The sequence below is a fragment of the Pundamilia nyererei genome, unplaced genomic scaffold (genome assembly GCF_000239375.1).
Source record: "Pundamilia nyererei isolate P.nyererei 1_Seehausen unplaced genomic scaffold, PunNye1.0 scaffold00053, whole genome shotgun sequence".
Classification (NCBI taxonomy): domain Eukaryota; kingdom Metazoa; phylum Chordata; class Actinopteri; order Cichliformes; family Cichlidae; genus Pundamilia; species Pundamilia nyererei.
In genome coordinates this window covers 2,938,978-2,951,293 of record NW_005187454.1, presented here as the reverse complement: position 1 = coordinate 2,951,293, position 12,316 = coordinate 2,938,978, and the positions used below count along the sequence as shown (strand labels likewise).

At 44.3% G+C, this 12,316-nt stretch overlaps 1 protein-coding gene across 1 annotated transcript in view; it reads right to left on the bottom strand.

The window, feature by feature from the left end:
* arid3c (AT rich interactive domain 3C (BRIGHT-like)) overlaps positions 1-12,316 on the bottom strand; it is an 81,965-nt gene that overhangs the window by 23,750 nt on the left and 45,899 nt on the right. Inside the window, exon 3 of the mRNA XM_005733666.1 lies at positions 12,005-12,077. Coding sequence (XP_005733723.1) covers positions 12,005-12,077 — 73 coding nt within the window. The remainder of the gene's footprint in view (positions 1-12,004; positions 12,078-12,316) is intronic.

Below are 12,316 nucleotides of genomic sequence, written 5' to 3'. Positions count from 1 at the left end.
AAAAAAAAAAATCCCACATGCATACTACCCTTTTGGGCTAAGTCCCGGGTGTTTCAAATGTCTGGCTCCGCCTCTGGTGGTCAGTCTCTTGGGGTCAAATGTCAGTCAACTGAAAGCAAAAGCACTTTGATGTTTTGTTGCCAACGTTTTAGTTACATTTTTGAAACTTTTCAATTGTTTTTTCAAAGTGTTTTGCTTCATTGCACTAGCTATGCAACAGTGGTCCTGTTTGAAGTATACATGTTGTCACGGTTCTGGGTCAGTTTCGACCCAGTATTTTGAGTTTTGATTGATTCGTTTATTTTTGAATGTTTGTTGTGGTTTTGGGCGCTATGAGTATTATTATTATTATTATTATTATTATTAGAATTAGAATTCTATGGTTCTGTTTATTCATGTTTAAGGATTTGTTCTCGGTTGTATCTCACGTTTAGTTTAGTTCAGGTTCCATGTGTCATTCTGTCTGTCTCAGTGTCAGGTCTGCGTCTTGGTGTAGTGTTCTTGTTTCCTGTTTTATTGTGAAGGTCTGCGTCTCATGTGAGTGTGTTCAGTTTTACCTCTGTCTCGTCTTGTTGATTATTCCCAGCTGTGTCCACCACCTGTGTGTAAGTCCCCTGTGTTTCTCTGTGTGTATTTAAGTCGTGTCCTCCGTCATTGTAGTTGCTGGTCCGTCTGTGTTTCCACCCTGCTTCATCTGTGTGTTTCCCTGCAGTCAACCATCGTCTGTTTCCGCCCGCTCTCATTCATGTCCAGGTTCGTGTTCTGTAGTTAGTTTGTTCCCAGTTTAGTTTAGTCTTTGCTCCATTCGCCGTTTGGCCATTTCCTTTTGTGTTTAATAAACCACCCTCACACCTGTACAAGTGCCTGCGTTTGGATCCTCCTTTATTTTCCACGCGGCTCATCTCACTCGCCGTGACAGTACGGACCAGCCAGATATGGATCCAGCGGCATTCAGCCCACCCAGGGAGCTTCAGGAGGCCGTTATCGACTCTGCTTCTAGATTAATCAACCAGTGGTTAGCGCATGAGAGAGAAGTGTCTCTACGCTGTGGAAGCCAACCTACAACACCTTATTTCCAGTTACCCCTGGTTATTGGACTCACTGCATCCGCTCGTACAGAATTTTGTTCTTCACGAGCTTCACCTTCACCCTCCCGCCGCTACTGCTCGCCCACTCGCTTCAATGGAGGACGTGCCGTCCGACCGGCCAGACGAGGAATTACCCGGTCCGTCGGAGCCGTCTCCGAGACGAAAGCGATGTTCGCGCCGCCGGCGCGGCACCCCACAGCCGGATGTAGGGAGTAAGCAGTCTGCTGTGGTGAGTGAAAGGGACACTATTTTTCTGCTGCGTCAGACTCTGTGACTGTGTTTTCTGGAGCTATTTATTGTGTGTCTTCTGAATATAACAGTGATTTTTCCGTCTCACCCATGGCCACTGCTCCAAGGACTGCCTTTGCTGAGCCCACATTCAGGGTTAATGACTGTGTTCACGCTGTTGTTTCTAAACCTGGACTTACTGAGTCAAGCACCACAAGTTTAGGGAATGACTATGTTAGGGGAGCCTTTTCGTCCGCATCGGTTCCTTCAGGTAAAGCAATAAACTTCCTCGAAACAGTTTTTCCTGACCATATCCCCCCATCCACACCTTCACCACAAGTTAATGTGGGGCCTGTAACACAGTTAGCAGTACAGTTATCAGTTCAGCCAGCAGCCCAGCTGCCCTGAGTTCAGCCAGCAGCCCAGCTGCCCTCAGTTCAGCCAGCCACTCCACCACCTGTTACAACTTCGCCACCTGTAGCTCAGTTGCCACCAGTTCAGCAGCCTACCCACTCGCTCAAGTTCAAGTGAGTTCACCCGTCCGCCTCCGTCCTCTGCTGAGTGTATTGGGGAACACTTTCAGCCCTCTGAGGACTGCATCCCACTGTTGCTGCCTGAGTCTAGCCACTGTGCTGCTCAGTCCCAGCCAGTGTCCACACTGGCAGAGGTCTCAGTACCTGCTGCTTCAGTGTCTGTTTCCACTGGAGGGCCAGAGGGGCCCGTCCAGTCTCAAGCCATGTTAGCTGGGGGTTCAGGTGAACCCAGCCAGCGTCCTGGCTTGTCGGCTGGAGGGCCTGAGGAGCCCAGCCAGCCTCAAGTGTCGTCTGCTGGTGGGTCCGAGGAGCCCGTCCAGCACCACGCCTCGTCTGCTGGGGGTCCTGGAGGACCCAGCAAGCACATCCTCACGTCTCCTGATGGTCCGGGGAAGTCTGTTCAGCCGTCATCTGCTGAATCATCCCCCGCGACTTCTACATCACCGTCGTCAGGTTCCGCAGCTGTCCCGCTGCCGCCTGGTCCAGCCTCTGTGTCTTCATCCACGCCTGGTCCAGCTCCAGCTCCGCCTTTGTCTTTGTCTGGTCCAGTTCTGCCTTCGTCTTCATCTGGTCCAGCTTCGTCTGGTCCAGCTCCGCCTTCATCTTCGTCTTCGTCTGGTCCTGCCTCACCTTCGTCTGGTCCTGCCTCACCTTCGTCTGGTCCTGCCTCACCTTCGTCTGGTCCTACCTCGCCTTCGTCTGGTCCTGCCTCGCCTTCGTCTGGTCCTGCCTCGTCTGGTCCTGCGGTTGCCACCCCGCCGTCAGAGCCAGCTCGACCTGTTCCGCTTCGCCTCTGTCGGCCGTTTTCCAGGCCTCTAAGTTGGCATCATAGCCTTCGGGGACGGCCTCCGGAAAGAGTTCGTCGCCGCCGCTGGCATCGCGGCCGACCTCCGGACCTGCTCAGTGGCCGCCACTGCCTTCCAAGTGGTCGGCCTCCTGATTGGGTTTGCCTGCGTCGCCGCCGTTGCCGTGTGCACGGTCGGCCCCCAGAACTGTTTGCTCATCGCCGCCATTGCGTGTGCACGGCCGGCCTCCAGAACTGTCTTCATTCTTGTGTTGTCAACCCTCGGGTCGACCCCCTGAACTTTTCTTGGACTCTTGTTGAGCTCTAGTTTGGTTTTGTTTTTGATCTGTTTTCTTGTGTTCTTGGACTGGTTTTGGACACTTGTGCCCCTTTGTTTTTAAAACCCATCACATGAGGCAGTCTGGGATTTGCGTCCATGTTTTGTTCAGTATGAAGTGCTTGAGTTGGCATGATTATCTTGGGTGAATCCTCTGTAAACTGTCTGAAAGTCGTCTTTCTCAGCAAGACAAAAGTGCCAACAATATCTGGCACTAAATGACTCTAGAAAACCAAACAGACAGTGAAGACCAAGGTTGTCAGTAGTAACTTGGACAGTAGTTCCATGTACTGGGTTATCATGCAGGGCAATCGTAACTCCATCTCCTCCAGGATTTTCATATCCTTCACAATTGGATCAGGTATCTTAGAGAAGCCACATGTTCGGGATGTTGAACTTCTTGGCAACTGTGAACATAATAAAATTGCATTATTCATTTGAAATAAACACCAGAACAAGGCAAAGAAAGTGAAATTAACTTAATTGAACAAAATAAACCTAAACAGTTGGTATAGCAGCTATTATAACATCATCCCAAAGCTTGACTGATTCACACCATGAAACACGCAGGAAATGTTGACGTTTTTTACTCACCGCGTTCCAGAAATGATCTGTAGGTCAGCTGGCCCTCAAAACTGATGCACTTCTGTTGCTCTCTGTACTTCACACGCACAGCTCGCATCCTTCATGATATGAAAAGGATATTTTTAAATAATTAGATTTACTACAAATACTTACAAAATTGAACAAAACACAGGCACACACAAAACACAAAGGGCTTAAGAAACATCTAAAACTGCACACTTGTGCAGACTGCAACCATGTATGCTTTTCAATTCGAGTAAAACACACGTGCTTGCTAAACTAACAGTATGGGCTCAAAATGTGGTCATAAATATTTTGTACTTGTAAATCAGTTTTGTACGTGTAAGAAGAATTTGTGTGTGGACTTAGCCAAAAAAACCCCTGCAAGTTACAAGTACGAATTTTGACCCTATTTTTCTTCCTTTCATCTGATTGGTAAATGTCATGTCAATCACAAATGTAACTATCTTTTTTACACACACACACAAATTCTTTTTACACATACAAATCCTGATTTACAAGTACAAAATATTTATGACCACAGCTTGAGCCCATATAACAGCAGTACACATACAAGACTCAGTCCATTAAACACACATGCTCCTAACCAACGATCAGGCGAAAACAGTCGTGTATGTGACTCAGTTCAGAGTAAACCACACGTGCTCTCTAACTGAACAGGTGAAACATCCACAAACGTCAATCCTCGATAAAACACACATATTACTAACAGAACATCAGGTAAAAAAGTCAATTTTCATGACTCAGTTTGGAGTAAAACACATGTGCTCACCGACCTTTGGATAAAACATTGGTGCACTGGATTTGCTACAAACACACTACTCAGTCAGTTATCCTACTTAAAGCAGCTATTGAGCAATGCTAAACTTAGTTTAGTGATATATACCTTAATGCTGTCTGTGAGTCTAATGACATTAATTTAGCAGAAGCTAACGTAAGTGTCAACCTTGCCAATTATGCAGCATGTAAGAGCCACAAACTCTCAAGCTGTAATGTTACTCACAGACCTTTCAGATAAACACAAATCCCCCATTTCATCCTAAATTCAATCATTATTGAGCACTTTACTCACTTACCTGGCTCACCGCTGACAGTTGTCTCTGTTCCACTGAGGGATAGTGGGCGTGTTCACGCCATATTACTCCATGGGAATTTCCTCTGTTCTTTTGCTCCAACTCTGGCGGCCAATCGAAATGATTACAATCCAAAATGAGTGAAAATGACTCTTTTAGAGGAAAATAAAGTTAACTCTGGAAAAATTACTCTCCCCATTTTCCTGTGTAATTGTAAGATGGATGATAGCTGAAGTCAAGCGTTTGCTCATTAAGAGCTGTAATTGTAAAAACTTCTTAATTGTTAATAGAACAAAAAAGGAGCAAATAGATGCAAAAGCACAAATATAAAATACTAAACTGTGGAAGTGAAACCTTAAAACAACTTACTGAAATGATGCAATAAAACATGTGTGATGACTTTAACATGTGAAAACCAAGTGAAAGCCAAAGGGAGTGGCAGGGTTAGCATTACGACACATCAAAAGCCAGAGACACAATCCTTTAGGTATTTCATTAAAAGACTTCTTCTGATCCATCGAATGAATCTGTTTGGTGATGAAAGTTGGTAGAATCTCTAAATTGTGGATTGACAAAGCATCAGCTGCTAGATGGGTCAAGGTATTTAACGTCCTCTGACGAATCAAAGAAATCCTTTACTGTAATAGATGTTGTAATAGTGTAACAAAATAATATTCATCTACAAGTCATCTACACAAACTCTGGCATTGAGTAAACTAAACTTTTTAAAATGTAAAAACACAAAAAACCTCTGAAATGTTTTTAGAATTTTGACAGTGCCTGACAAACTGTTTGAGACATACAGGCGAAAAGTCATGTAACGGCTGTAATACAGCACGACTTTACTAACAACCTGAGGCGTCATGTAAGGTTTGTGACAGCGGCTGGAGAGTGAAAGAGAGAGAGTTTTGAGATGTGAGAGATTTGTGACGTTCAGCGTGTTTGGACTCTAAAGTTAGTGTGTTGTGTAGTCAATGGTTTTGTTGTGTGTGTCAGAACAATGTGGCGACCGCTGAACATCACAGGTGCTGCTAAAAAGCCACCAGCGGACAGTGAGGACAGCAGAGAGGGTCACTGGAGGCCCTCTGCACCCGTCTCCCAAATGTACGACAAACACATTATCCAACGTGCGAACAGCATAGTGAAGGACACTCTCCACCCCTCACATGCACTGTTCTCCCTCCCTACATCTGCCAGATGGTTTCGCAGCATCAAAACTGTAACGACCAGACAGAGCAAGAGCTTCAACTCACTACCACCAAAGGACTGATATACACACACACCTCATAGTACTCATCAAAAGACTCAAAAACAACACAAACAACAACCCACTTCACATTGTCTCGGTCCTGTCTTTGTTTATCGTGCAGTTAGTATTGTATAGTTATCATTATAGTATTGTATAGTCAGTAATTAGTACTTTTTTACCTCTTAATTTTACAGAAATGTAGCACCTTATTTATTTATTATTATTTATTATTTATATCTTTTGTACACTTACAAATGCATCATGCGGGGCTTGTGGTGAAACAGCATTTCGGTACGTGTATACTGTGTGTACTGTGTGTACTGTGTACTGACAATAAAGCTCTTGAATCTTGAATCTTGAAAGACAGATTACAGTGTAAACACTGTCTCTAGGGGGAAACAGGAGCAGTGACACACCTGCTGCTGTCAGCACTGCAGGTATCAGGCTGTTGTTCTCCTTTATCGTGGACAGAAATTATTTTTTGGAGCAGCACAAATAATTTGTGTGACTCTTATCTGATGCAGAGCAGCTGATTGTTCTGTAAATAGTTTGAAATGTTTATTTAAAAACTGCCTTGGCTGCATCTTTAGGTAAACAGCTGCAAAAAACTTTGTTGTTTGCAAAACTCAGTTACTTTTTGAAGAAGTAACTAGTAATTATAATTAATTACTTTTTCAATGTAACCTGCCCAACATTGGTGATTATATTCTGTATTTTGCAGACAGAGTTACAGGACTCTCTCTCAGACCACAGCAGGAGCTTCACACAGACTCATACGAGTCAGAGCTTCATGTGTGTTTTCAAAATTAGAGTTCAAGTTATTTTTTACTTCCAATAGTGTTAACATGCTACACAGGTCATGAACAAGATTGTTTAAAATTTTCATTGTAAGTGGGCTAAAGCACTTAATTAAAAGTAGTCTAACAGAAATGTAAATGCTGTAACTGCACTCTTGGAATAATTTTGCTCAGTCAGCCACTCCTGGGAAGGTTCACCACTGTTGTGTGTTTTCGCCATGATGGGTCTCACCGTGGTTCACTGGAGTCCCACAGCTTTATAACAGCATTATAACATTTTCCAGACTGCTCAATCTCAGTTATTTCATTTCTGGTTGTTCCTAAACGTCTTGGATCACAGAACAGGTGTGACAGTAATCAGGCCTGGGTGTGGCTAGAGAACTTGGACTCAGCTTTCCAAAGACGTGTGACTGTACACCACAGTTAATTTATGTTATAAAATCAATACATTAATATTTAAATTTCTTTGATTATCAGAAACATTTACGTGTGAAAAATATACTTAAAATAGGAAATCAGGAGGGGGGTAAACACTTTTTACACCACCGTGTCAAGAGTCAGTGGAACTGGTCCAAAATCACAACTAAAACATGCTATGACAGTATAGCATGTTTAATATGGGTGAGAATATTAAAGCAGCATGAAGCCATGTTTGACACTTTCCATTAATACGGTTAACGAGGCTGTCGGAGTGACATTTATTTGTCAGTACACAATGTTGTTTTCAAGAAATACTGACTGGGACATTTGAAGCAGTCCACTGTGATCAAAGTTGTCACAAACAAGCTGCTGCTGATCTGCTCTGCACTGACAATATCTCCCTACACTAAGTCGAAAATCAATTCTAATTGAACGCTCCACAACAATCCATACTATCACTAAGCCCAAGTGACCAGCCAGCTACATCATTACTCCATCTAAGGCTGCTCTGCAGCTGTCTCAGCATACAGCCGGACTCTGATCAAAGAGGACTTTTGCTTAAGGAAGACTATAATTATAGTTTTATACTTTTTATTCTGTAGTCATTTATTTACCATAATGATTACAGGAAAGCAAACAGCAGACTCTACTGTGGTCAAATTGAGAAATAATGAAGCTGATTTAATTCACAACACATAAAAATAGACCATGATGTCCTAGAATGGAATATGTATGAACTCAACAAAATATCTATTTTTCCGTTGTCGCATTGCTAGGTAAGCAGCGCATAAGAGCACACAAATACCTACACATGCATTGTGTTTATAATAATAAACACAAGGTACGCTAACCCTGTGTTTCTAAAACTGACAGTCACTGTAACTGATTAAGCTTTTTATTCTCTGTTAGATGATGGACTTCCCTCCATGTGTCGTCAGCTTATTGTGGTGGAGGGGTTTATGTGGTCCCAGAGGCTCTGTCATTTGGGGCGTTTGCTCCCTGGTAGGGACTCTCAAGGCAAACTGGTTCTGGGTAAGGACAGCTTGTCCATAACAAAAACCATGTTCGTACATAAGGATGCCCGTGGTAGCAGGCCACCCTAGGTCACAAGTTGATCTGCGGTCATATGTTCTGGACCCTGAAGTGAAGACACTTGCCTGGCACACATAAATGTATGGTGAGGGTGTTCTGGGAATGCCTGGCAGAGGCCCTCTGTCCACAAGATTTTGAAGTCCCACCACCAGCAGTACTTCACTTCGTTCCGAGGGAGGCTGAGGACACTGAATCCCAACGGACCATGTCCATTCATCAGGTGGCTGGTGCCTGTCATAATGATAGTCCCTATACTAGATTGTGGCAACCAGAGGTTAAGGTAACCATCAAGCTGAAGGAGGTGTTGTGGGGGACTGTAGGGTGTACTTCAGCTAAGGGGATCACCCTCCTCAGCCTCCAGAGGAAGGTCTATGCCAGGGTGCCCAGTGTCACGGTCCTGGGTCGGGTCGACCCAGCATTTTGAGTTTCTTATGTTTTGGTTTATTTTTGCATTATGGATTGGTTATTCTCTGGTGATACTGTTTTGATTACGATTATATTCTGATTCTTTAGTTATCTGATGATGATGTTGATGACGATGATGATTATTTCTGGTTTAGGTTTTGTTATCTTGCCCTTATGTTTGGTTTAGGTTGCCTGTGCTTAGTCTTCTCTGCCCGTATGTCCCTCTGTTTGTCTATGATGTCATTATGCCTGTTTACGAGTCTGTCTCTGTCTGGCGTGTGCTTCCTGTTTTATTTTGTAGGTCTGTGTCCTTTGTCAGTGCGTTCAGCTTTGTGCTCTCCCTGTCTCGTCAGTGTAATCAGCGTCAGCCGTGTCTCCCAGCTGTTTCCTCTTCGCTCCGTTCACCTCTTGTATTTAGTGTCTGTGTCTTCCCCTACTCGGTGTCGCATCGTTAACGTCTGTTTCACCCTCGCTTCCTCTGTGTGTTCCGTTTGCCAGCCAGCCTTCCTGCCTACTTATTCCGTTCTTCCAGTTTAGTTAGTGTTTTTCTGTTCTGCTTCTTACCAGCAATAAAGCTGTGTGTTTTGAATTACTTCCGCCTCAGTGAGTCCTGCATTTTGGGTCCTCTCTTCCTGCCTGCCTACACACAGACATGACACCCAGTGAGTCCATTGGTTGATTCATTAGTCAACCACCGGATCCAAGAGGCACAATGTGGAGAGTGACACATGGATTGGGACAGCGTTTGCAGTGATGTGCAACACTGCATGGGTCCATCATGGTAAAGAGAAAGCTGTGCATAAACACAAAGCTGTCAATTTACCAGTACATCGATGTCCCCATACCCGCACCTATCCCCACGAGCTGTGGGCATCAACTGAAAGAATTACAAGTTAATTTTTTTCCAAAGGGTGACTGGCCTCTGTCTTAAGGACAGGGCGAAGAGTTCAGTTATTTGAGAGGGGCTCAGAGTAGAGCCTCTACTCGCCCTCATCACAAGGAGCTAATCGAGGTAGTTTGGGCATCTGACTAGGACGCCTCCCGGGTGAGCTGTTGGGACATGTCCAACTGAAAACTAAAGAAATGTTTTATATTTTTGTGCTCATCATATTCTAGCAGATCAAAAGATCTTAACGACTGATTCTCTATGAAAGAGAAATAAGGATTTGAATTTTGTGGTACATCATTCTACACTTCTGTTATAGTGTTACTGTCTTTACTTGGCTACATAATGAGTTGTAACCCAAACCATGAGCAAAAAGACTGCAGCTAAAGGTTATGAACAGGAGCATTTTTGCATCTGGCCTTATGCATGGGTGATTCACTTTCAGGAGAAATTAAAAGGGTCAAATTCAATTCAATTAAAATCCTCAGGCACACAATTTAATGAAATGTTATGAAACCTAACACTGAAAAACATCTTTGTGACACGTAGCTGTAAAGTTTCCTCCTTCCATCGCTTTTGCCAGCAGAACTGTACTGAAATAAAAGTTCATGCTAAATACTGTGTTGAGATTTGAATTATATATTTTGAATGCGGGAGGCGTCCTAGTCAGATGCCACAAGTGGAGGAGTTCAAGTATCTCGGGGTCTTGTTCGCGAGTGATGGGAGAAGGGAGCCGGAGATCGACAGACGGATTGGGGGTGCAGCTGCAGTAATGCGGACGCTGCACCGGTCCGTCGTGGTGAAGAGGGAGCTGAGTGTAAAAGCGAAGCTCTCAATTTACCGGTCGATCTACGTCCCTACCCTCACCTATGGCCACGAGCTGTGGGTAGTGACCGAAAGAACGAGATCGCGGATACAAGCGGCAGAAATGAGCTTCCTCCGAAGGGTGGCTGGCCTCTCCCTTAGAGATAGGGTGAGAAGTTCGGCCATCCGGGAGGGGCTCAGAGTAGAGCAGCTGCTGCTCCACATCGAAAGGAGCCAGCTGAGGTGGTTCGGGCATCTGACAAGGATGCCCCCTGGGCGCCTCCTGGGTGAGGTGTTCCAGGCATGTCCCACCGGGAGGAGGCCCCGGGGCAGACCCAGGACACGCTGGAGAGATTATATCTCTCGGCTGGCCTGGGAGCGCCTTGGTGTTCCCCCGGACAAGCTGGAGGAGGTGGCTGGGGAGAGGGAGGTCTGGGCCTCTTTGCTTAGGCTGCTGCCCCCGCGACCCGGCCCCGGACAAAGCGGATGAAGATGGATGGATGGATGGATTTTGAATGCGTATTTGCTGATTATATTGTTTTAATATAAGAAAGGCCTAACTCTGAGTACACTCTGTGCCAGAAAGTGCTGACAGGAAACTTTTGCAGAAGCGTGCTTTTGCAGCTAGAATGAAGTGAAAGCAACTAGGCTGTTTGATCGTGTGGTGTGACGTGAGAGCAAGTTTATAAATAACCAGGGTTCTGTTTGTGCTTCAGACCTTGGGTTGTGTGTTATGAGAAAGATCTCCATATCTGGATATGTAAAATAAAGATCATTTTTAAAGTAAAAAGACCACTTTTGAGCCTTGTGTCTTTTTGGCCCTAAGAATCTAAAAGAACCGTTTTTAACACTTGGTGCCGTGACCCGGATTCTTGTGCGGCTGAGGCGACTAATTTGGACCTTAAGGTACGATCTGATATAAGGTGGAAAACAGACCGGTCTAAAAGAGGATAGGAAAGCGCAAGCCTGTTGAAAGTACAGCAAAATACACCACTAATGAAAACTGATTAGACAGAGCTTTAACCACACTTATATCCATTGATGTAGATCATAATCTTGAGCTTATACAGTGTTCTGCGTTCTTCATGCAGCACTTTCTCCTCCCTGTTCATGAAGGACAGTCCAGTGTATCCTATGCTAAGGGAAGCAATAAAGGAAGCATTGAAGCTCCTTTCCTTAGTATTTGGAGAACTGGAACAGCTCTTATTATGGCAGTCACACAGATACTTCTGGGTCACGTCTCTCAGTAATGAACCTTTCTAGGTTCTATCGGGGTTCTCTGTCACCAAGTGCTGAGCCACAGTCCTACAAAACCACTGCAGTCCTCTTTGTAATGTTGACAGGCACTGGTTTGAACTGGTGCTGTATAAATAAGTAACTGTATAAGTGAACTTAAATGAGTTTATACTGATATTTAATTTTTTCAAGGTAACTTATGCAGAGAAATAGTTTAAAAGGCCTGGTTTAACATGACAAACCAAACATGATCTTTCTGAGGGATTTCATTTCCTGTTTGGCTTTAAAAGTCATTTATCTGGAAAACAAAGTCCCAATCTGTAAGAATGACTTCTGCTATGAGTAAGTGGAACTATAACATTAGCACATTAAAGATGTTTATAGACCCCCAAGTGTTAATGTGACTGTGAGGGCCACGTCTCCTGCTCCCAGGAAGCCACAACTGACATATGAATGTTCTACTTACCTCGTTTCTGCATGAAACTGAAAAGGTCATCGAGAAACTCTTTGCGTTTTTCATCATCATCCAGTTCGTATAACTGAAAAAAAGAAAGAACAAAATATCAAAATCATTTCTTCAACATTGATTAATCGTTGATGATGCCCCCTGAACAGTGAGGACGGCCCCATCAAGAAATTCTGATTCGTCCTGAACACAGTGAGTGTATCTCATGTTTTTTTTGGGTTTTTTTTGTGTCCCGTTTGGATCTTTAGCCATCAGAATTGTTGTCTTAAGGCCAAGAAAGATGCCAAGCGGATTTATTTTACCAAGTGGATC